Source organism: Serinus canaria, chromosome 14, assembly GCF_022539315.1.
Source record: "Serinus canaria isolate serCan28SL12 chromosome 14, serCan2020, whole genome shotgun sequence".
NCBI classification, from domain to species: domain Eukaryota; kingdom Metazoa; phylum Chordata; class Aves; order Passeriformes; family Fringillidae; genus Serinus; species Serinus canaria.
In genome coordinates this window covers 9,047,312-9,070,147 of record NC_066328.1, presented here as the reverse complement: position 1 = coordinate 9,070,147, position 22,836 = coordinate 9,047,312, and the positions used below count along the sequence as shown (strand labels likewise).

At 38.4% G+C, this 22,836-nt stretch overlaps 1 protein-coding gene across 1 annotated transcript in view; it reads right to left on the bottom strand.

Annotated features, from left to right (window-relative positions):
* Positions 1 to 22,836, bottom strand: part of VWA3A (von Willebrand factor A domain containing 3A) — a 30,823-nt gene that overhangs the window by 1,220 nt on the left and 6,767 nt on the right. The window contains exons 11-34 of the mRNA XM_050980174.1: positions 22,592 to 22,657; positions 22,007 to 22,129; positions 21,124 to 21,262; positions 20,925 to 21,032; positions 20,618 to 20,694; positions 19,662 to 19,756; positions 18,618 to 18,737; positions 17,722 to 17,796; positions 16,937 to 17,075; positions 15,815 to 16,013; positions 15,319 to 15,389; positions 14,205 to 14,345; positions 12,733 to 12,832; positions 11,941 to 12,051; positions 11,490 to 11,587; positions 11,192 to 11,344; positions 10,571 to 10,679; positions 9,743 to 9,887; positions 9,122 to 9,266; positions 8,482 to 8,633; positions 8,087 to 8,213; positions 7,412 to 7,509; positions 5,894 to 7,048; positions 25 to 5,754 (exon numbers count right to left, since the gene is read on the bottom strand). Of these exons, the coding sequence (XP_050836131.1) occupies positions 6,946 to 7,048; positions 7,412 to 7,509; positions 8,087 to 8,213; positions 8,482 to 8,633; positions 9,122 to 9,266; positions 9,743 to 9,887; positions 10,571 to 10,679; positions 11,192 to 11,344; positions 11,490 to 11,587; positions 11,941 to 12,051; positions 12,733 to 12,832; positions 14,205 to 14,345; positions 15,319 to 15,389; positions 15,815 to 16,013; positions 16,937 to 17,075; positions 17,722 to 17,796; positions 18,618 to 18,737; positions 19,662 to 19,756; positions 20,618 to 20,694; positions 20,925 to 21,032; positions 21,124 to 21,262; positions 22,007 to 22,129; positions 22,592 to 22,657 (2,694 nt within the window). The 3' untranslated portion in view covers positions 25 to 5,754; positions 5,894 to 6,945. The remainder of the gene's footprint in view (positions 1 to 24; positions 5,755 to 5,893; positions 7,049 to 7,411; positions 7,510 to 8,086; positions 8,214 to 8,481; positions 8,634 to 9,121; positions 9,267 to 9,742; positions 9,888 to 10,570; positions 10,680 to 11,191; positions 11,345 to 11,489; positions 11,588 to 11,940; positions 12,052 to 12,732; positions 12,833 to 14,204; positions 14,346 to 15,318; positions 15,390 to 15,814; positions 16,014 to 16,936; positions 17,076 to 17,721; positions 17,797 to 18,617; positions 18,738 to 19,661; positions 19,757 to 20,617; positions 20,695 to 20,924; positions 21,033 to 21,123; positions 21,263 to 22,006; positions 22,130 to 22,591; positions 22,658 to 22,836) is intronic.

The window sequence follows — 22,836 nt, the reverse complement described above, 5'->3', positions numbered from 1 at the left end:
GTCCTGTTATGCTTATTTTCTTACCTTTAGTAAAGAACGATGGTCATATTTTATTCAATGCATCCTGCTAAGTATTTCTGCAAGAATCAGAAGCTAAAGTTACAAGGAGAAAAGCTGCTGCATTAAGACTGGAGCTTGGTTTTGGTCTTGAATCACAACTCTATACTGCCTTTTTCTACTTTTTCTCCTATGACCATTCATAGTTCATGTAGGCACATAGAAACAAACAAAACATCCAGTACTTATAGCAGATGACTGTAAAATACAACAGGAAGGTGTCAGGGAGTTTGTCCATTTATTTACATGGAGGAGGTCCACATTTCTGAAATGTTGTTTGGCTTATCAAAATGTTACTCACATCCAGACTGTAAAGTGATGTTGAAATGTAATTGCACTGTTTCATAGAGGAACCCAGTGTGCTTACACAAGTTCATTTCAAATCCCATGCTGCCAGAGCCAAGCCTGAATTGAGTAAGGAGCATTTGGCATAAGACAGACCAGACAATCTCTGTCCCCAGCATACAAAGCCTGGTCCCTGTGCTGGCTCTGAACACTGCTGGGTACTCCAGAGGGTTTCAAACCATGGCCCAGAAGGCAGAAGTGTGAGACCAGGTCTGTGTCCTGGTCACTGTGAACTTCACAGCTCTGCACTCCCAGGCCTCAGAACAGGAGCTGTGCTCCAGCTGTGGGGTAACCTGAAGAATGGTTTTCAAGTGTGGAGGATCCAATGCAGAAAGGAGCCTTTAGCAGAATAACCAGAGCATGAAGGACTCAGCAGAGGTGTGAGTTAAGATGACAGCTGGATATTTGGTGTGAGTCACAGGCAGGATGGGGTGTTCTGGAGCGCCCAAGGGCAGAGGAATAGCAGAAAATCAGAAGAGACTAAGCTCTCTCTTAAACCTACTCAAGGACAGGGTTTTGCTGAAATACCTGCCATACAAATGATACCCTCTCTTCAGCTGACTTCCTAAAAATTTCCTCATCTAAGCCCTAAATTGGTAGAGTTGTCCGAGCTTGCTTAGTTTGAGCTCCTGCTCATGCTCTTGTTCACATGCAGATGCCCATCAGAGGTACTGACACAGCCTGTGAACTCAGAGTGGTGAGACTCGTTTGGACAGGGCACAGAGTGCTGATTCCCTCTACAGCCCTAGAGTAGTCTGGGCAGAGCTGTTCTAGGGTGTAAGTACTTTTGACTAAGGCAACTTATCTCTTTGTGACTACAAAAACAACCACCCTCACAACAAGGACGTCTAAAACAGCAGAGAGCTGAGAGAAGGGAAGTGACAACAGTAAGATATTCACCCTTTATGTGAGAGAGGAGAGAAAATGTTAAAAAAGCATTTAAATCAGGTCTTGTAATGTTAATGGAAGAGAAAAAGAGTTGAGCTCTCCTCTAATTATGTCTAGCTTAGCATTTTTAGTCAAGAATATTAATCATGGGATCTGAATTTTGGAAAGGAAACTTCAGAATATTTTTCATATAACCAAATGCTAACCATTGCTACATATCAAACATTTCTAAGGCATGAAGTCATCCTTAAGAAAGTTTACCAACACAATATCGATGCAACAACAACAAATGCAAAGTAAGACCCAAACTGTTATGGTAACACAACATTCTTCACATTCCTTGCTAAGTTAGAGGAGTAAGACACAGAGGCAAAGCAACTTACCCATGCCTTGCTCCAAGTCCAGGCCAGAAGGGAAAGGAAGATGCAGATCCTTATTCCTCGCTGCAAAGCTAAGAGATCAGGTTCTTCTTAAATCCCTCCATTCTTCATTAACATACATAAATATTCTCACTCTAGCCTTCCTTTTTCCTGTTTCTTTGTGTATTTGTGTTACAGTTCTGCATATTTCACTGTTTCCTCATGGATGGAATAAAGTACACATAAATACAGCCTTGGAATGTGCCCCATAAAATGCTTTTCAGATGACTTTGTTCTCATTTCCTTTGCGTTCGTGGTTACTTTGCATGTTACACAGATTGATTTACAGGTCAAATGAAATGATAACTCTGAGCCTGCACTGCCAAGTCTGGATGGAATTACAGGAAGAAACAAAGCAACTTCTCACAGCAGCAACCAACATCCCTGTATCAGCCCTTGGGTCTTGTTAAAGAAGAGGACAGTTTATGCAACATTTGAAGGGAAAGAATACAAATGCATCATAAATAAAAATACTGCATTACATTGTACTGAATAAAGGCATATTTCTATACAATTAGCAGGGATCACAGCTTGGCTGGCTACACATGGGAATCACAGAGACAACAAAAGTGTTGAACAAACTATACAAATGCATGTTTGAAAGAAATTGGAACACTAATTCCAACAGGTTTGCTAATTCTTACTCTATTTAGTAAAGCCTTGGTGCCACATAAGGAGTGGCCATGGTGACAGAGGCAGCCCATGTCACTGAAGGGAGATAAACCTGTGGCTTACAAGGTCTGCTAAGCTACACTTATCAAATTCTGGGCAGAATTTAAGATTCTAACTGATGAACTGTCACATGATATGAGTCAGAGATTATCAGATTCCTTATAAATTACTTCTGCCAGCACATTCACTATCTCAAACCTAAATTCTCATTATTGTAACAGAGACAGGGAAGAAAGAGGTTATTTTCTGATGCTGGCAAATTTCTGGAATTGCATTTTCCCTTCTTTCTCTCTTCCTATTATTTATTTATTTATTATTTTAACTAATCAGCAAGCAGATATCTCATAAGCATCTGTCTGAGATGTTTCACAAAGGACTAAAGTTCAGTTGAATCAAATATACAGCTGATATACATCTGACTTAATGCATTAAAGTGATTCCATAAAAATTCCAGTGACTTAGTTGTATTAACACATTTGGGTGCCTAAAGTCTTGGAAGGTTGTAGTTACAAATCTACATACATGCTGACAGTAGCAACATGCTTATAAGGCACAGAGAAATTCTTACTGAACAGAATTCTGAAGGACACAACACACACTGCCATTACCTTCTTCTGAAGCAGCGTGAACTGCCGGGGGTGACTCAAATTCAGGCATATTTGGATGGAGAAATTTGTCACTATGCCAAGCTTTCCTTCTCCTGGAAGCTGTCTCCTGAAGCAGCAGTGGCTGAGCCATGTACAAAGGAGTTCCTGAACTGCCAGTCCTTGCTAAGGGTTGTGAATATCTGCACCAGTTAAACCTAGCTCAGCAGCTGGAAAATGGAAATTGTGGCAGCACATGAGCTGCTCCACACAGAAGTTCCCAACTCCTGCTGTGAAAGCAGCACTGTCCTGAAGGGGGTTGCACACACACTGGAGGTAGCAACCGGTTCAGCAATTTGTCTTTAATTCATTGCTCACAAATCAGCATTTTCAGTGAGTCACAGCAATGACATGACTTACAAACAAGCTGGCAGAAAAATATGCATTTGGTCAATTAAAACTCCTCTCTTATTATGTCTTGAATACAGTGGGCTGCATTCCAGCAAGCACAGAGCAGGAAGCAAATGACGTGGAGCTGACAGAGCAACACTGCAGTCACCAACTGAGTATTACTCAGGTCAGCCCCACTGAGGCATCTCCTGAAAATGCCTTCCTGGAAAGGCAGCCTCAGCCTGATGGGAGCAGGCAGGATGGGAGTCTTCAGGTAGGTAGCAAGGAGATGGAATCTGTGTTTTAAAGGGAGGAGCTGCTCTGAGAAGGTAGCAGGGCTTGACCAGCCTGTGGGGCCACAAGGCTTTGGCTGCACAGGCTGAACACACTTACAAAGACGAGAACTTGGATGGGGTGTAATGGCTCAATACTGTCATTCCTGACTATTTTACAGCTTCTGTGCTTACACAGATTCTAACAACAACATTTGCTCCTTACTTTTCATTGCATTTTCTTGAACAGGAGGCTTAGAAGCCCTTAGCTCACAGCCCCAGCAAGGAGAAGGCTCCTGAGTTCCCAACACTTGCTTGGAGTGTGAGATCATACTCAGGAGAAGCAGAGAAATGTGCTGTGCTCTGCCCAGAAACCAACAACCAGTCCAAGCCAAAACAAACAGCTCAGTGATGAGTATTAATGTAGGCTGCCCCAAACTGGGGTTACAGATCCACTGACAATCAGCCCGTGGAGACACTGTGTAAATGCAATTGTTTTGAGAGTAAAACCTCTGAACACCAAATATTGTACAGGGGGGAAAAGGCTCTAAATGAAAACTTTGACAATTGCAGTCTAGCACAACAAAATGAAATATTCTGATGCTTATCCACATTTGCAAAATCCAATATGTTCATTATGATCTTACTTTACAAAGAGCCTCTCATACCATTTAACACATCTGCAGAAGTGTGTTTCCTTTTAAGTTCTTTTAAAGTACTTTTATAGGAATATAAGATTCTATGCTACAGAACTGCGACATTTCTTAAATCCTCCAAGAAACAAATAAGAAACCCTTTTTGGCAATACAGAAAGCTCATCCTTTCTACCTGGATTTACTGTTTTAACATTTCTGTGAGTAGAAATCCTCATTTTATCAGTGATCATCATCTATACCCCAAACAGAAATGTAACCAATCCTATTAATTTACAATTAACAGTTTTCATATCAAATAATCTCAGCAGTTACACACATCCCCAAATAAAATCACAGAAAGTGGTGCACAGCACAAAGCACCAGTTCAACTGCAGCATTCCAGTAAAGGCTGGCACTAACTTGAAAGGCAGGAGTCACCTGGTTCAGAGCATACAACATTAAATAGATACATTTATGATAGAAATAATGTTTAATTCTTTATAGAGACAAAAGAGAAAAAGGGACGGAAAAGACACAATCTCCCATATCACAGCATATCCAGTGGCACACAAGAGAAGCAAATGGCTCCTGAATAAATGCAGATCAACTATCTTAATTCTGAAGTATTAATCCATTTTTATTATATTACATATATTAAACACCTGAGATTAATTTCTAACCCTCTAAAAGACAACAGTGAACATCTACAAAATACTAGTGAGCTGTAATTACAGAAATCAGTAAAAAACAAGTATATTTCACAAATCAACTGATACTGGGAAACATATTTTTAATCTTTCTAGATAGAAAATATATAAGAACAGAATTGCTCGAAAGACAGGCAGTGTCTAGTTATACAAACACAATCAGGCTACATCAGCAACAGGGTATAACTTTCTTGCATGTCTCATCATTTCTAAATCAGCTCTAAATTTTTCTTTACTGCCAACACAAAACACAAAGAGGTGAAATAATTATTAGCAAAACTTCCCTGTGTAAAAACATGAATTAAAAGCTTTGTTTTCTGCACTAAGTTTATTTGTTGGACTTTCTATGCAAAACTGTCCCATCTGTTAGGGATAATAAGCACCAGTAAAGAATTCTCAAACAACAGACAAAAAAAGGCAATTTAGACATACTAGCAACTAATTGAAGAAATTATTAATACAATGCAGTAAAAGAGAACCCAAAGTTGTGATCCTGTACTGATACATACACAGTTTAAATTTGTATTAGCTATACTGAAAACTATCCTCTACTTATATTTGAACTGTGTAGAGTTCAGGGCTTGATTTACTTTGAATCCTGCAAAATCAGCAAGTGGAGTGAGTGCAGCACTTATCTGCAACTTCTTGTCTTGCCAGCAGTTGTGATGAAAACAATGAAAAAAATCTGCTTGAAGCTGGAAGGTGTGAGCACACTTGGAAAAGAAGCAGGTGAATGGTATGATTCCAGACCTCTTCAGGATCTTTTCTTCATCTAAAATTTAATCCTACAAGTGAAGCATGTGAATACTTTTAAAAACACAACTCAAAATATATAAAATGCATGGGCTCCAGGTCGCCATTGACAAAACAGTAATGGAAAACCAATACAACTGAAACTGAAAGTAATAAAGTTTCCTTACTTACATGTTTAATGTGGCTACAGTGCTATGCCCTTTCTGGAGAATTTTAACACTTATGCCTTCCTGTGCACTTCAGCAGCAATACAGTTTTCCTTGGAATGTTGAGATACAGAGATAGTTGTGGAACACCAGCCTTATGTCTGCATGCCTGTAACAACTTCCTTGCTCCTATGGGAGGTTTTATATCTGCTCCCTCTCCAAGCATCTCTCATGAGGGATCAGCCCTTAGATGCTGAATTCTGCAGACTCAGACACACTCTGACACACACACATACACCCACTCTTGCACACCAGGTTCCACTCTCTATAAACCTGCTTAGCCAGCAGGTCAGACTGGATTTTTTTGATTTCTATTTGAATGACTGGGCAATGTTTTTGAACCAAAATACAAACTATAGCTATAGAAACAAGGATTTAAAAAAATCCAGTCTTGCTCTGTATCTGCCTTACCCAAGTCCTTGATGAATATCTTGGCAGGCCAATGTTCTCTAGTGCAACTCTGCAGTTGTCTGTGTCCATTGTTTTCCCTCAAACAGCTCTGTGACAGCTCTTCTGTCTTGTTTAACCCTCAGAAAGTACTTCCACCCAACAACTTCTCTTTTCCTGTGGTTCTTACTTTGCCAATTTAAAGCAGCAGGTTGGCTCTGTGAGTTCAGTTTGCCCAGCTGCCTCTCCCACCATTCTGTAATGACAGTGCCACATTTGCTGAGGATGTCTTTGCTATTAGTGGGTTCCTTTTCCAGTCAGCCTTGTTCATTTAACAGATAAATCATGCAGCCCATGCAGCAACTGTTATTCCAGCCATTACACCTGGCTCTAACTCTCTTATGTGCTTAACTGCTTGCTAGACCATGAATAACTACAAATACACATCTGCCTTGCTCTCTTCACCCCCAACAGTTCTCGTTGAACTCTTCTTTGGTTATATGGGGTTTTACTGTGGACTATCTCAGCTAAGAACTAAAATCACTACAAATGTTTCCAATTTTGAAAAAAAGTAACTGCTAGAAATGAATAAATGTAATAAAATATTACCCTCCTACTGAAATCCATGAACTAGACATAAACTAGGATGTAAATGGGGTGACTGTTTACCTGAACACTTTTTTGGAAGCCAGAGTTGCCTTTTCGGTTTGTGTTCCATTTTTCAAGCAATAATCTGTTTGAAAGAAAAAGAAACCCCAAAGAATTACAGGAGTTTTTCACAGAGGCATAGAACACCTTGGAGTCCTTGCTTAGCCCTGTCCTTGGTGACTTTTCCCTGAGGAGGTATAATGCATATTAAAGTTCTTTGCAGGAACTTTTGCCTCCTATTCCTACTGAACTGGTGCTTTGTAGTTCTGGGTTGGCAGTTAGGAAGGCTAACAATGAAGAAACAAAAGAATCAATACAATTGAATTGTCCTTCACTCCTATTCTAGACAATTCTCCAGGTCTATTTTTTTATATAACAGACATTGGGAGTCAGATATTCTTGTCTTCATTCCACAAAATAAATTCAAAGATTCCTGATAAATACTCACCTCCAAGATTTTGCCTGCTTTAAGAAACTTCTAGCTTTTGCTACTTCTTGAGTAAGGCTCTTTAGATCATCTCCTTCAAAGTAAGGGAAAACTGGATTCTGAAAACACAATTAAAATGTTTTAACTTGCACCTATTTATTGTTTTCTGTTTCCCCAACTGAATTAACTGATCCTAAGCTCTGAATTTCCCTTGCAGAGAAGGTCTTGGTCTTACAAGGGGAGAGCAGAGCAAGCCTAGATTGAACCTGGCTCTGTTCAGTAACATTCTTCTGCTGAGGCAATGCCTGAAGTCTCATGCTGGAGAATTAACGTGCTAAGCACTGTATAAGGATTTTTCAATTAAATTAAACACAAGATGGGAAGGATAAGAAGACAGTAAAAGCTGAAGTTAACTTAAAAACCACATGCAGACACACAATATATTTTTTACTTCTCTTTCAAAACCTATATTGCACTGTGTATTCCTTTCACGGGCTTGGGCACCTCCGCAGTTAGCACCAAGGCAGTTAGCAGAAAGGCAAAAACAGATACTAAGATTTCTCTTTTTGGTTTTCCTATGGAATACCTTGGAATTTTTGTATTAATTTTGCCTCATTGTTTCTGTAAAATGAAGTTTCTCTACTGATGAAGAACTAAGTTGCAAAGAAACAAAACAAACTGATTTATTTAACATACATCTTCATCATCCAGCCCCTCTGTCAATATTCTGTGAGCTGCTAATTGTCCATCTTCACCTCCAGAGCTGCAGTGGAAGCGCCCTCCTGTTTGGGAAGCAAGCTTCTTCAGGAATTCAACAGCCCCTCTGTTAGCACAAAGTAGAAAGCTACTTATGAAAATTATTTTCTGAAAGCAACAGCAAAAGAATTTCTAAGAACTCCTCAAAAATATGACATCAAAACAAATAGACTGGAGGACATGATTATAAATTCCTGTATGAAATGCAGGCCATGTGGCAATGACCTGTGTCAGAACAACCTTCCCCATCACCATCTTGGTAGCACAGACTTCTGACAATGAATAGAGGAGTCATTTTAAGAGATTTTTTTTTGGCCTTGCAAAGTATCATATACCTGTCTGCACAGCTAAAACAAATGGTGTGGATTTTAATATCTTGTTTCTTTATCAATCTTTCAATTTCTTTCAAAATCAGACTGCAACTGGTGTCTGGTTTTCCATCAGTCAATAGATACAGTGCCTCTACACCTTGGAAACTGAGAGCCTTCTGAAAAGCAGAAAATAAACTTAAATAATTGGTACATTTATATGAAATGTTATACTTCAGAACAAAACCACCATTCCAATAATTTAAGACAGTTTATATTTGCCAATATATTTATATTTTATTATTAATCAACTTAGTTTTTTCTTTTCATTTTTTCTTATTGGGGAAGGAGATCAAGGATGTTAACTTGAAAATTTAAGTAGATCATTTGTAGCATAACACAACATATTTATAAGCAGGACATGGCAAAAAAAACCCTATTGATATTGATATTTGACTTCTTTTTAAAACTTAGTATGAGGAATTACTCTGAGTATCTATGAGCCCTGGGGCCAGAAACAGTGACTTGATTTCTAAACTGTTTAGTGATTTGCATATAAAGATGTTGTACACTTTGACATTATAATTTTCCTACAATGTCAGCAGTCAGGTGGAAGAGTTTTACCCCCACAAGACAGGATGTGTTCTCCAAGCTGTGGCACACCAACCTGTAAAGCTGTAAGGATGCAGGAGCTCCCATGAGCATGGCATGTGGAAGCCCACTGCACAGCATCATGGCAGCTTTCATCAGTTGCCTCTACAAGAAACTCTTTCCAACTCTCTGTATTTTCTGCAAATCTCAGCAGGTTAAACCTGAGGAGAAAGATGACCCACAACATTTAACCCTAACCAATACAATGAGTCACTTTGGATAAGACAGTTTTGAAATAAGAAAATACATTAAATTTAAAAAAAACCAAGCCCAAACCCCACAGTAAAAAACCATGAAACCCAACTAAACTCCCTAACAAAGAGCCTAGTGTTGGATTAAGGTCTTCAGCCTTGGAAAAGTCAAAAAGCATATCTTACTTTGCATGAATAGAAAATCTATGGGAATGCTGAGCTTAAAAGGGTAAACAGCATCAGCCTACAGCAGAGGCTCAGACCTTAGAGGGTTTAGAACTTAAAACTGGTAAAGGCAACTGAAAAAGCAGTTCCTGTCACATGCACATTATAACATACAGGAATTACCTGAACTGTGTTTCAGTGCTGTATCACTGTAATTACTAAGCAATCTGATTACCTAACAATGAGTGCAGATTTCAGTCTTTATCAGTAATTCACCATACCTGACTTCATTTTTTCTCAGCTGTTCCCAGATAAGGGAGGCAAGTTCTTTTGTGACAGGAGGCAAATATGGGCCCATGGAACCAGATGTATCAATCAAAACACAGACATTTGCTTCTAAAATGGTACCAAACCATCTTCGGCTTCCTGGGCCAGAACATTAAAACTGATTAAGAGTTATTACATAGGCTTATTTTATTGAGCATAATGTAAATCTTCAGTCTTTAGGGGTAATTCTGGGTACATTTCTACATAATTAAGTCTAATCTATGTGGCAATTATGTACTTAAAAGGTTAACAATAGAAAAGTGTTTGGCCATTTCCAAACTAGAACTATCAAGCATTAATTACCAGCTAATTGTAGCAACTTGCATTAAATAATTTGTCCTTTGCAATCCAGCAAAAAATTAAACTATTTCCCAACAAAGACCTTTATGAGCAACAGAGAGATCAAAATAGTCTTCACCAGTAGTGATGCTGAACTTCTAAGCAGGGCACATTCTAAGGAAAACATGCAGAAAAGCTAACTTTGTTTGTGTATGCTACTGTATTTATTCTGTTGATAGAAAGCTTCTGCTCTGTATTCACAAACACACAAAGACCAAAACCTAATTATTTGTCAGCAAGCAAGATGTTTATCAGCTGCACAGATGCTGAATTCTCTTGTATTCACAAAAATAAGTTTTAAACTTCCAATGAAATGCAAGACAGAGAACCTTTATTCACACTGGAGGTTCAGAGTTACATTCAGATCCATTCTACCAGAAACAGCAGACAAGAGGGTTTTGTACATATTTGTGCCTTACAGGAAACCAGAGGCACACTAATACCTGAGAGAAGCCACTGCACTCTCTGGATGTAACGCTGCAGCACCTTCTCCAGCTGCTCTCTGTAGGTTTCCAGTTCTCGAGGCTGAAAGTGCAGATGTTTCACAACCCCCTGGAAAAATTCAGTTTGTACAAGAGCATCTTACTTCAGGAAATCTGAGCTGAGCTGCTATATAGGCAGTGTTGGCACTGGATACCAGGGAGATGTTTGTCTTTTTATCTAAGAAGTATGGTAAGAAAAGTTCTGTGACTCTGTAGCTTGCACTTAACTTTCTATGCTTTTCTTCAGTCATTACACAAACTGAAACAATCAAGATCCAACATTTTTCCAGTTTCAACTCACACATGGTTTTGAAAAGTTTTAGTTAAATTTTAAAAATTATTTTTCATACTGTATGAACAGAGGAGATGATACACATTCTACAGAACATGCAGTCTGGACTTCTAACATGCTAAATGGTTTCTTGCAGTGAATAAAGGACCTTCTCTAGTTTGCTAGTGGAATTATGATTTAGAAAGATCAGGGAAAAGTGGAGAGAAAAGTCAGAAACATCAATCAACACTCACTAAACAAATACAAAGCCTTTCAAATAATGTAGGTACCTAACATCTGCAAAAACCTACATTGATTTCTGCACTGGGGAAGATAGAACAGTATTTTGCTGATACTTTCTTGTGCAGAGACTCCACGGTTGTCTTCTGGTGGGTACAGCTTGGACCAAACATCAGTCTGGGCAATTCCAGTTTAAGCTTTTTAATACTGTACTTGGTCAGCCACTTGTAAGACAAACAAATAGAGCAACTGATTGTTGGCAAATATCAAAACAGTTTTAGTAACACATTGTACAGAATCACAGTTAACATTTACATTAATTCAGATGGATAGTTCCAAAATGACATTTATTAGTAAGGAGAAAAATACCTCTTTGCTTGAACAGATTTCCTCTTCCTTTGGCAATCTGACAGAGCAAACAGATTTTCTTACACTCACTGCCTTGGGATACCTCTGATATATTGTACCTATTTAAGAAATGAACAAAGTACCTAAAAAATCACTTCTTTTAAAATATTATCACCTTCAAAAAATTCCAAACCAAATCAACCGAACCATGTTCACAGGGCTTTTCCTTGGAGCACCTTTGACCAAAAGACCCCAAGGGACTTTACAAAAGAAAAACCCCAAAAGACCCAGGCAAAAAGTGCCACCCACCAGCATTTAAAGTAAAACTCCCCATCACTATTTGGTAAGTGAAACTCTCTCCCACTCACTGTTCAAAGCACCCTGGTTATCAGTGACTTACTATCCTGCCAGTTCTATAACAAAAGGGCTGATAAGAAAAGGGCTTTACCCATCCCATCCTGATAACACATACCCACATTTCTTCCTTCTTCAGTGTAAAATACAGATACAGAAAGCTCTGGCTGCTTCCTGGGTTTGTGCTTTCCTTTATTCTCAGTCTGAGGCCATTCTTTTACTGTTTCTGCTACAAGTAAATAATAGATAAAAACCCCATTAATTTAGCTCAGCTGGATAAAACTCTTACATGAGAAGAGCCCAACCCTGTTCTTCTCTTCACATATTCCTATTACCACAATTATAAATGCTTCATTTTCTTTGATATTAATTAAGAAAAATCATATTACAGCACTACTTCAGCAGCTTTCATAGAAATTAAACTTTTACAAATAAGAAATTATCATCAGGAAGAATGTCACAGGAGTTAGTTTGAAAAAAATGAGAGGTTTGAACAAGCATAATGTTTGTTGGAGAAACCAGTTAACATTATACAGAGCACCTCAGATGCAAATAAGAATCTAGATTTGTAAACATTGCTACATATCAACATCAGGAGATCTGAAGACTCAAATTCAATGTAAAGAAAAATTTTCCTGATAAAGGTTAGGTATTCAATCCTAGGACCTGGAAATCATTGCACAGCTGTGCAGAATTCCCTCCTTGCACAGTGTGGAAGGAAACGAGGTAAATTACAGCTAAAACTCATCCCAAAGGAATTCCAAAACAAGCACCACGGTTCCTATAAATTTGATTAAAATTACTATTCCAGGTGTTTCTAAAATCTTAATTTAAATTTCTAACTTAAATACTGTCTTTTAAGCAAAAGCCAAAAGCAACTGAAGACAAAAAGCCCCTAATCCATACAGACCTGGTGGAATTCCTGCTTTGGCACTAGGAGGACGCCATGCCAGTACTCTTACAGGAGTATTTCTCTCAGCACCGTGGTTGTCTTTAACATCCTTATGCACCTTTGATAACAAAAAAAAAAGTAAAAAGTGCTTCAGATGGATCATAACTGCATTATTCTAACCTGGAATTATACTTCTTTATTATTTAATTCCTGCTTTACTCTGGCTTTGACAAATCCACAGACTGCCATGACAACACATTAATTTGCAGTTTCTTGCTGGGTTAAGTAACTCTAATGGCTCTGTTTTAATTTTCTTGCCAATATCATCTGCTACCATAAACCTGAAGACTAACACCTACAGGGAGAGGAGTTTGGACCATTTTTGCCACCTGAAGGAGCAGTCTAGTATGGTAATGGCCTTGCTTTATAGAATACAGTATTAGTATCTTCCTCAGCATTTTAGTGACTATTGAAAATCTAGTGCTGACACCAGTAATTTCTCCTTTGGGTTTAGCTTATCCCTCTAGGGGATGAGCAGCCTGCTAAACAGCAAAAGCACTTGTTTAACCCTGCTGTAGGATAAGACTTACTGTGACACTGAGCCTTCAAGCAACTGACATCTAATTTAACATACAGCTCTACTATAAATATCCCAAACATCTGTGGACAACCCCATACCCGTTTTCTACAAGTTTAATCCCTGCAAAACCATGCATCTCTGAGTAATTTGTTTCTCCTGCATTTGTGAAGAGGTGTTGAGAATATGTCACTTTTGATAAAGCAGCCTGGAAGACCTACAAAGCCTTTGCAACATTCCCACACCTACATTCCCATTTCCTACATTCCCACACCTACAATGCCATTCCCATTCCAAAGATGAGCACTGAAAGTTCCAGCAGACACTGGCCCTTTATGCATATTACAGATGTGCACACCTACTCAAAACAGACAGTCCAGATTAACAAACATAGCAAAATCCCAGGGGATTCAGTAGTGCAGCTCCACAGAAATAAGCACAGAAGGCAGGAAACAAATCCTGAATCCTGTTCTTGTTTTATGCTGGCTCTCTGTGAGTCCAGAGACATGCTACTGAGCTGCAGCTGTCCCAGCTGTAAATGAGCAGAACACCATAATATTCAGTACCCTCTAGAAGGACTTGCAAAATAGATGCAATTTGGTAAAGCACATTTCTGCTTTGCCTTTGTTTCCATTAAACATTATTTTAAGGTCAGAGGAAGGATTATTTAGACACCTTCTGACACTACAGTGTGGTTCCATTATAACAAATTACTTAGTATAATGCACTTTTTGGTATATGTAGCATTTTGAATGCAAACAAATTCATAGTACTATCTCAGTGCTGCTCTAATTTTTTTAATTTTCAGCTGAGCACTTCTGTCACAAAGAGGAACATCCAATAGCTGGGTAGGATCTTTAACACACAGCATATTGAAAATGGGACCATTTCAAACCATTACAGCCAGACTCACAGCTGTTGGTTTAGGAGATGGCGCCTTCTGTGGTTTTTTTTTCTCCTTCCTCATAAGCACATTTGAGTCTCCTTCTGCTGTGAGGGGTTTCACAGACTGATTTCCTGAGCGTTGCTTTAAGGACTCCACCAGGAATGCACACTGAAATGGAAATCCACATTGCTTAGTAATTCAGATACGTGGAATTTAAGGAAATGACATTTCAAAGACAGGTATTTTGTATTTACTACTATAATAATAAATAATATTCCTATCTGACAATGCTTAACACTCTAACTGAAGAGAAACCCCTTTGTGCTGTGCTTGCTCAAGCACACAGCATGGAAACCCTTCCTGCTCTGGGCAAACAGACTGAACCAAAGGCAGCAGTGTACATAAACCAAAGCCAGAACAAAGTGGAAGATGGTGAACCAAGTGTATGCAACTGTAACACGATAACAAAGTATTTTTAGGTGTCATTGAATAGCCACCAGCTCTTCTTTTAAAAAAATCCAACTTTTGTGACTCAGACTTGCATCCAGCAGGGTTCTCAGCCCTCTGGGCAAGGTTCTTACTGCAGATCTCTTTCTATTCACACTTTTATAAGAAGCAGGCACCACACTGCCATGCTGGCTATACTGCTGCAGTTATTCCTTTGGATATCTTTATGTGCATGGAAAATGGTGAGATACAGTCTAGTTCTACAGCCTCAGTACACTTGAGAAAACAACTGGTTTAGAATTGACAAAGCCATTGTGCTAATGACAAGCCCTCCCTACACTGGGACTTGCAAGAATGCAGTGTTATTTATTTGCATATAACATTTATAACTTTATAATAATGAAGAATTAATTTATTTGAAAAGAATTCATCACAGGATTGGCAAGAAAAAGGAGAATCACTTGAACTGTAAACTTGTATTTGGTACGGAATCATGGCTACTCCAACACCAGTCACTGCAGTGCTACTGTGCAGCTGCTTTCTAGTCCATAGTTTATGGTCACTATTGTCACACTCTAAAACATTCCTGCTCATCATAAAAGGGTTTTTTCCAATCTCCTGAACTGTCAGCTGAACAAACACTTCATTTTTTTAGGAAGAAACATGTAATTAAAAATTTCTATGTAGCTCATACCTTTTGGGAGTAGTTCTTTGCCTTTTCCATTTCAGATATAATACTGGTAATATCATCACTTTCAAAAATACCTGATAATCAAATAGATGCTAATTAGCTTGGGTTTCTTAAAGTGTACAAAATAAGTATTTTTTTAAATGTACAACAGTTTGCACCACATGCTAAATTCCAATGCAGAGAATCAAAAACCTTTGTTTCCTGCATGCCTGATCATCTGGATCTATCATATTAATAACTATATTTTAAATCATCTTTAAAAAGGCTAACAGAAAATGGTGAATTCAAATAGAAACAAACAAACAAATTCCTTCATTAAGGCTCCATTACAATATTCTGCAAAGTGGTTGAAGGTCTCAATAAAACTATGACCTGTGTTTCTATCTCAGTGCTCTCAGCATTAAAAAAGTAAACTACTTGATTTGGGAGTAAAAAAGCATTAATGAATATTATTTCATTAATGAAAAAGAAGTATGTGCTGACTTTCCTTTGCTCATACCTGCTTCTCCAAACCAGTGAAACCTCCCATTGGCTGCCTGTACAATTTCTTTAAAAGCACTGGCAGTTTCCCTGGGGCTGGCATAGCAGGCTGGAATAATCCCACTGGAGTCAGTGCCCTCTGTTACACTGAGCAGACAGACATGGAGCTGTAAATCCAAACCTCCACAAGCCTCAGCCACATAAGCACTGATTGTGTGCTGTAAGACAGAGAAGAAAGAAACATCAGGGCTGAGCCTCTACCTCAGACAAGCTTCCATCTACTCCACTGGTTCCTGACTGATGTACCAGTGCTCCCAGCTGGAGCAGCTCAGAAGAGGAACATACCCTGAGTAGTGCAATGCCTTCCCAGTCCATGCAGACACAACAATTGTCACTATTGCTGGTTACAGGGACAACAGCTCTACTGCAGGCAAGAGGTGAGCTGGGGTACATTTGGGAACCAAAGGCAGAGATCATGGACATCAATGTAGCTGTGCACTGAAGCGAAGCAGGGATGAAACTGCCCATTTGTCCCTCATTTTCTTGTCAACCATATGGGCTTTAATAATTTCTTAGGTCTGCCCAGAATTTCCAGAGGTTTGGTAACAAAAGTAGGAGACACCTCACTGCACACACATGTAGAAACTCCAGGCTGTGAACACAGCTTAATGGCCATGGAGCACATTCACTGCAAACATGGATCCAGGCAAGGGATTACTGGGATAAAAACAGCAGCTGTCTCTACATAGTGTGCTATGGAGATCCACTGGAGAATGATTTGTGTCTTTGTTCCATGAGTTGCACAGAAATGATGTATTACAAAAAATCAGCTTGTTCCAACTCAGAAATCTGAAGCAAAATGTTGCCCAGAGCTGGAATGGGAAAGGAAACCTAAAAGCATGTCTTGAATTTTCTATAAATAATTAATAATTACTACCTCCAAGACATGACTAACAATTGCAGAAATGAAGTTTGGGATCCAGACAGTTCTGCTGCCTTAGGCATGTAGAGGAGGAATATTCTGCTAATGAACTGTGATTGGCTATAAGGGGAAAAAAGGCATGGGGAAAAAAAGAGAAAAATAAAGTTGATATTAGTTTAGATAGGAACTTAGAGAAAAGTTGCCTATGATGACACTCACTGTTTCCTGATCAGGTATTCCAGTAGTCAGCAGGTAGAGTCCCTGTGATTTGTGTTTGTCTTTGAAGTCAACTTCCACAGCTCTTCTGAGGGCACCCATGAAATTTCTACTGCCCTTGCATTCCAAGCTCAACACCCACCTAAACCAAGATGTTTACAGTTCAAAGAATGAAGAAACAACAGCTCTTGTTTCTGCTCAGAGCAATGAAGAGAACTAAGTGTCTTAAATAACACTGCACTGGAGTCTAAAATTTTTGAAAATGACAGAGAGCAAAACCAGATTATATAACAAATTATTTCTTCTGGTTTCTGTATAGCCAGCATGGCAAACTAGATTTTAAAGTAAGATGCAAAACATAAGGAAGAAAGAATTCTCTCCTAATTTTACTTGGAAAAATATTAATGTAGTAGAACTTAGAGAAACAGAAATTAAACCAGAGGTATAATGAGAACACAGAAGATGTGACTCCACAAACAGAAACCTGGGATTTTTTTCCCATTGTTTAGCTCTCACATCCCAACTGAACTTGAAGCAGTTTTCAATTCTTCATGTAACCTCTTCATTCCTTACACAGACACTTCTGTATGTGTGTACATATATATTATTTATACATATGAAACATAAAGCCACCCCAAGATAATATATTAACTTTTACAATGCTGTTTTCACTTGAAACCACTATGAACAATCACTGTAGAACACAACAGCCTATTTTTGTAACATGATAAAATTATGCAATTTTTCTCTGTGAAATTCACATACATGGGATAATTACTTGATCCTACCTCCAAGCCTTTTCTAAGTTTTCTGGTTGGGAAGGACACAGCTCCTGCTGCCAAGGCACAATGTCACTCCCAAATCTTTCACAGAAAAATAACAGCAATTCATTTTCAGATTATGGTTTAGAACAAGAAAAAAGATAAAATAAATTCACAGATGAAGAAAACATCTTATTTAGGGTATTACAGACAAAAAATTCCCTGATGCCAACTATTTTCTATTTCAAACCATTTAATTATCCACGTTTATCCATCACCCAGGGTTTATTTGATTTTCTTTCCTGAATAGGATCCTACATGAACTGGGAAAAGCTCAGAAGAAGGAATGTGAAAGAGGAACTCCAACCCTCAGCTGCTGCCTGTATCTCTTTTGTGGGATAAGAGCTCTGTTCTCACACCATGTTAGGAACTCCATGAGCTGCTGGCTCTTAGCTGCCAGACACCTGCCCAGCAGTTGTGCCACATGTTTCTTCCTGCAAGTGCTGAGTACAGAATTTTACCACTATATTAAAGAGTATTGGAGTTACTCTAAAATTTAAAGGGTGCTCTCAGTTATGGTACCTGAGACATCAAAATGCTCTTCTGGTGTGTTTCTGACAGGTGAATTAATACTGTTATGAACAATACAGCAGTATGAGTATTTGTTACAGATATGATGCAATCAGCTCCAGTGACCCTCATCCAAAAAAGTGATTTTTAATTACTAATCTGTCTCCATACATCTGATTCACGCACTCACCCAATAAGGACCAATCAGTGCTAGTCTTGCAAATACTTCACTAAAAAACATTAAATACTCAAATATGCCTATTAGTAACAGTCAATTAGTGCAGTCTCTCAGCATACTTCCTTCATTGCAATGCATTACAGTTATTTTAGAAGACTCCTAGATAGTTACTTACGCTATAATATTGAAGCAATCCTTATTTGACATTTGTTCCTCAAGTAAAAGTCGCAAACAGCGTTGGATATGAGAGATGTAGGTGGAGTTTGTCACTGATATATCAACAAGTACAACCACCCTGTAGAAGAAAAGTGGTATTCATTAAAAAAAAAGAGAAAAGTCTTAGTTAATTATGTAGTCTTATTTTTAGTGAACTCTGACTTATCAGGGAAAGTATCTTCTACCTATGCATCAAAATGTATAAACACTGAATCTATATTTTTTAAAAAATTCTGGAAAACATTTGGTAACATTTAAAAAATAAAAATAGGAACAGTAATGGATACTTCTGTCTTTCCTAAACTATGGAATAATCAGGGTACTGGCTACTTGTTCAGGAGCCATTAATGGCTCCTGAACCCCAAACAGCTCTTCCCCTTCTCTGTACTTGAGTATCTAAAACCCTTCTGGAATGTGTGGATGTTTGCCATATGGAGAGTTCTGGATACTTCACTCTCCTTTTCCAGCCAACACTACAGGAAGATGTGGAATATTACTCCAGAGACAAATGGTTAAGATTTCTCCCAGCTCATCAGTGCCAGAGTGGTTGCTTAGGTGTGGACTGACTGGTGCACATTACCTGTTTAGAGGGAAGTGTTAATGATGAGCTGCTCAGCATGGCCAGTTTAAGTCTTGCTTGCAGAGACAATGCAGGATGGCCACAGCTAATGGACACAGGATAATTTGGGAACAGTAGTTTTGAAAAGACCCACAGGTGTGATGGACACTCGGTGGGATGTGAGTTCCCAGCACAACAGAGTGGCCAGATGGGCTAATTCAATCCTTAATCAATGAGCCAGAAAATCACTAGTAACAGGGGCCTCAGCTACCTTCCTTTTGGCTGAAACTCCATATTCAAGGCTTGTAAACAGGAAAAAGAACAAATGTGCAATTGAGGTTGGGTAAGGCCTCAGGCAAGATGTAAATAAACACCTTCCTCAAACACATTAAGACTTCAAACCTCACAAAAAAAACCCCAAAAAACCAAAATCAAATACAATACCTTCTTTCACAAACACTTCCCCATATTCTTCTGCTAGCAACAGATAGCCAGTCAATTCGTTTCTCATAGATTTTTACCATTTTAGCAAGGACTTTCTATGCATAAATAAAGAAATTCATGTTAAAAATAGAAAGTTCAAGTCTTTCATTACCGAATGCTTAGGACAGAAATAACGTAACAGCATAGCAATGAAAAAAATATTTTAATTAATTTAGATAGCAACAGTTCATTCTTAGTACAGATAAGAGAACACAGTCCATGAAAAAACCATAGAGTGATAAAAAAGTGTTCATAACAAAACACATCATTTAACATAAACACAATATTCTCAAACACATGTAATTCTTTAACAGTATCAATTTGAAATTAAGGTAATTTGTCCACACTTTATACACCATGACCTTTCCAAGTCTATGTAGGTATTGTATGAGGCATATCAAGCTAGAAAAGGGCACCGAACTCACAAACAAAACTGTAATTTAGCATGCACAAAACACAGGCATCTCCCAGTGAGCAAGAAGCCACAGAAGCTGCTTTTCATTTCAGCCACTTCACACCCTCCTTTTGGTCTGGCTGCAGAGTTCCACAGACTTCATATCACTCCCACTTTAATGGATTATTTGCCCAGCCTGGAAACATTCCCACAGCCCTTTGTCAGGACTGCCAGTGAAATGGGAAAGGACTGACAGACCACCATACAGCAAACCCTGGTTGCAAACAACCCCAGACAGCTTCTCTTTCATTAAACCTGCCCCACTCTCTGATGATCTGCATTCTGATCTAGGAGGAAATCCTCAGCAATCACTACTGCCTGTAAGAATCCCAGTGGCTGCAGACTTACATGGACAGCTGTCTGCACACGAATCCCTGCAGTACTTAGCTAACAAGACAATTAATGAGGAATAATTAGATGGCAGTCTAGCCCTGACAAGGCCACATCATGTTAGACAACTCACCTGATAGTTGTACAATACTGGCAGGTCAACATGGATATTTTTTACAGTTCCATCATACCACTCAAACTGCATCATCACTTTCTAGAAGGATAAGTAGAGTTAACTGTTTACAGAACCCAACATAAGATTGACCCAGGAAGAAATTCCATGTTGGTCTTTCTTAAGAAGGACATTGAGTTGAATCTATGACTCAAATATCAGTCTGTAGAATTTCAGCTAACTTATAAAGTACAGATTTAAATTAGAAAGATGTAGCAATAGAAAGGGAAAAGACCCACAAACCCAGGGGAAAAAAGTTCCTCCTCACTTGCCTCATGTAGAGTTGATGATACTGTTTTTTTAAGAATAGGTACAAAATCTTCCACAGGAGAAAAAGCATTGGGAGCCAGAACTTGATAAAGGTTTAACTTTTTAGCTATAGGAAGGAAAAAAACCACATTAAATAAAACACATAGTCTATCTCTAATTAATGTTTCATACTGGTTAAGCTTTTCTTTCTGTGCTACCTTTCAATCCATACGTCTTTAACCAGTCTGCTGAGGTTTTGGCCAGGATGCTTGGTGTTTGAATAACTAATGGTGCTTTGTGCTTTGGAGGCTTTGGGAAGAAGCTAGAAGGTGCTGTATTTGCAAATGCGGTGGAAACCTAGAACAGATTTCAAGAAAAGCTCTTGCAAGTTTTAACATAATTTATTTTTACCCTCAATTCAAAATATCCAGAATGGAATCCTGGTGAACATAATTTAAAACTGAAGTGCTGGTATTCCAAGAAGCAAAATGCTTTGAAAGTAGCTATCAGTGGTCCTCCTAAAAATGGGCTTTTATTGGGGATATAGAATCTTCTAAGTCATTCCAGAGTGACTTCTGCTCCATAGGTAGTCTACACAGTCCTTAGTAACTGTGAGGTTGGAAGAGGGAAAAAAAAATGTACAGCATAGGAAGGATGAGGGGAAATATAATTAGAAATTTTATTCACAAAAAAATTCCTCCCAGACTTGTATACAGTGCTACCAAGACAAGCCCTTGTAAGTTTGCAATGGATTTAAATGCCAAACTAAATCACACAGGAGTATCTTTTCAGCAATTTAAAGGACAGTTGGAACTTCATTTATTTGATTGTGCATAGAATTAGGCTAATGCTCCTGAGATTCCCATTACAGGGATCACAAGACAATGTTCTTTTCATGCATTTTGGAGAATATTGAGCAAAATGTCTCCTTTACTGATTTTGTTCTTAATTTGCTCTTAACAATTGACATTCAATAGAGAATATTCAAGGTTCACATATCAAAATACCAGATCAATCATACAATTTTTTTTCATATCGTGGACAATTAAAATTTCTAATGCTAATTATTCCAAGTACCTCTGGAAATAAAAAGTTACATACATCTGCTCTTTCACTACCAAGCAAGCCACCAACTCTTTGAGAACTCTGCTTGATACTCTTGAGTAGGTCCTTAGCCTTCTGGGTTTCCTCAAGTAGCAGATGAAAATCACTGCTATCAAAATTCTGCAATTATAAAAACAAATGGGGAAAAATAAGTCAACTATTGTTCAAACACCAACCAAAAGCAGCTTTCTTACTTTTATGTGCAAGCATCAATACAAGACTGCCTGGCATGGCAGAATTGAGTCTGAATGTATCTAATGCTCTGCATATAAATTAGTAATAATTCATAAACAAGATATTACTTTATTACTTTGAATCACTCTACAGGAAGCCACTGCTTTTATCAGCCATAAGTCAGTAAACAATAACTGCAAAATTTATTGCACTTTTAGGAAATGTTTTCAGTTGCAGAAAGAACTAACCACAGGTTTATTGAGCACATCCTCAGCACTTCTATAACAGAGACTTTCAGCACCAATTCTTACTATCAACTTCCACTCAGGAGATAATTATTTTACCTTCTCAAAGTGAAGAACCATCAGCAAGAGAGAAAAATGCTTTGCCTCTCTCCCTGTCACCTACCTCTCCCTGGGAAGAGTAGCAATGATAACGGCCTCTTACAGCTTCTGCAAGGTTCTTTAAAAGTGCCTAGATACAAAAATAGGAAGAGAAACAGTTACTTTGACCTGATAGTCTCTTTTGATAATGTGGCTTGTTGGTATTCAGTTCTCAGTAGAGAGAGAAAAAGAATATTTCAGATTTGTGTAGTGAGAAAGCCAAAATAATTATGTTTCCATCATTTGCTTACCAGTCTTATTTTAATATGG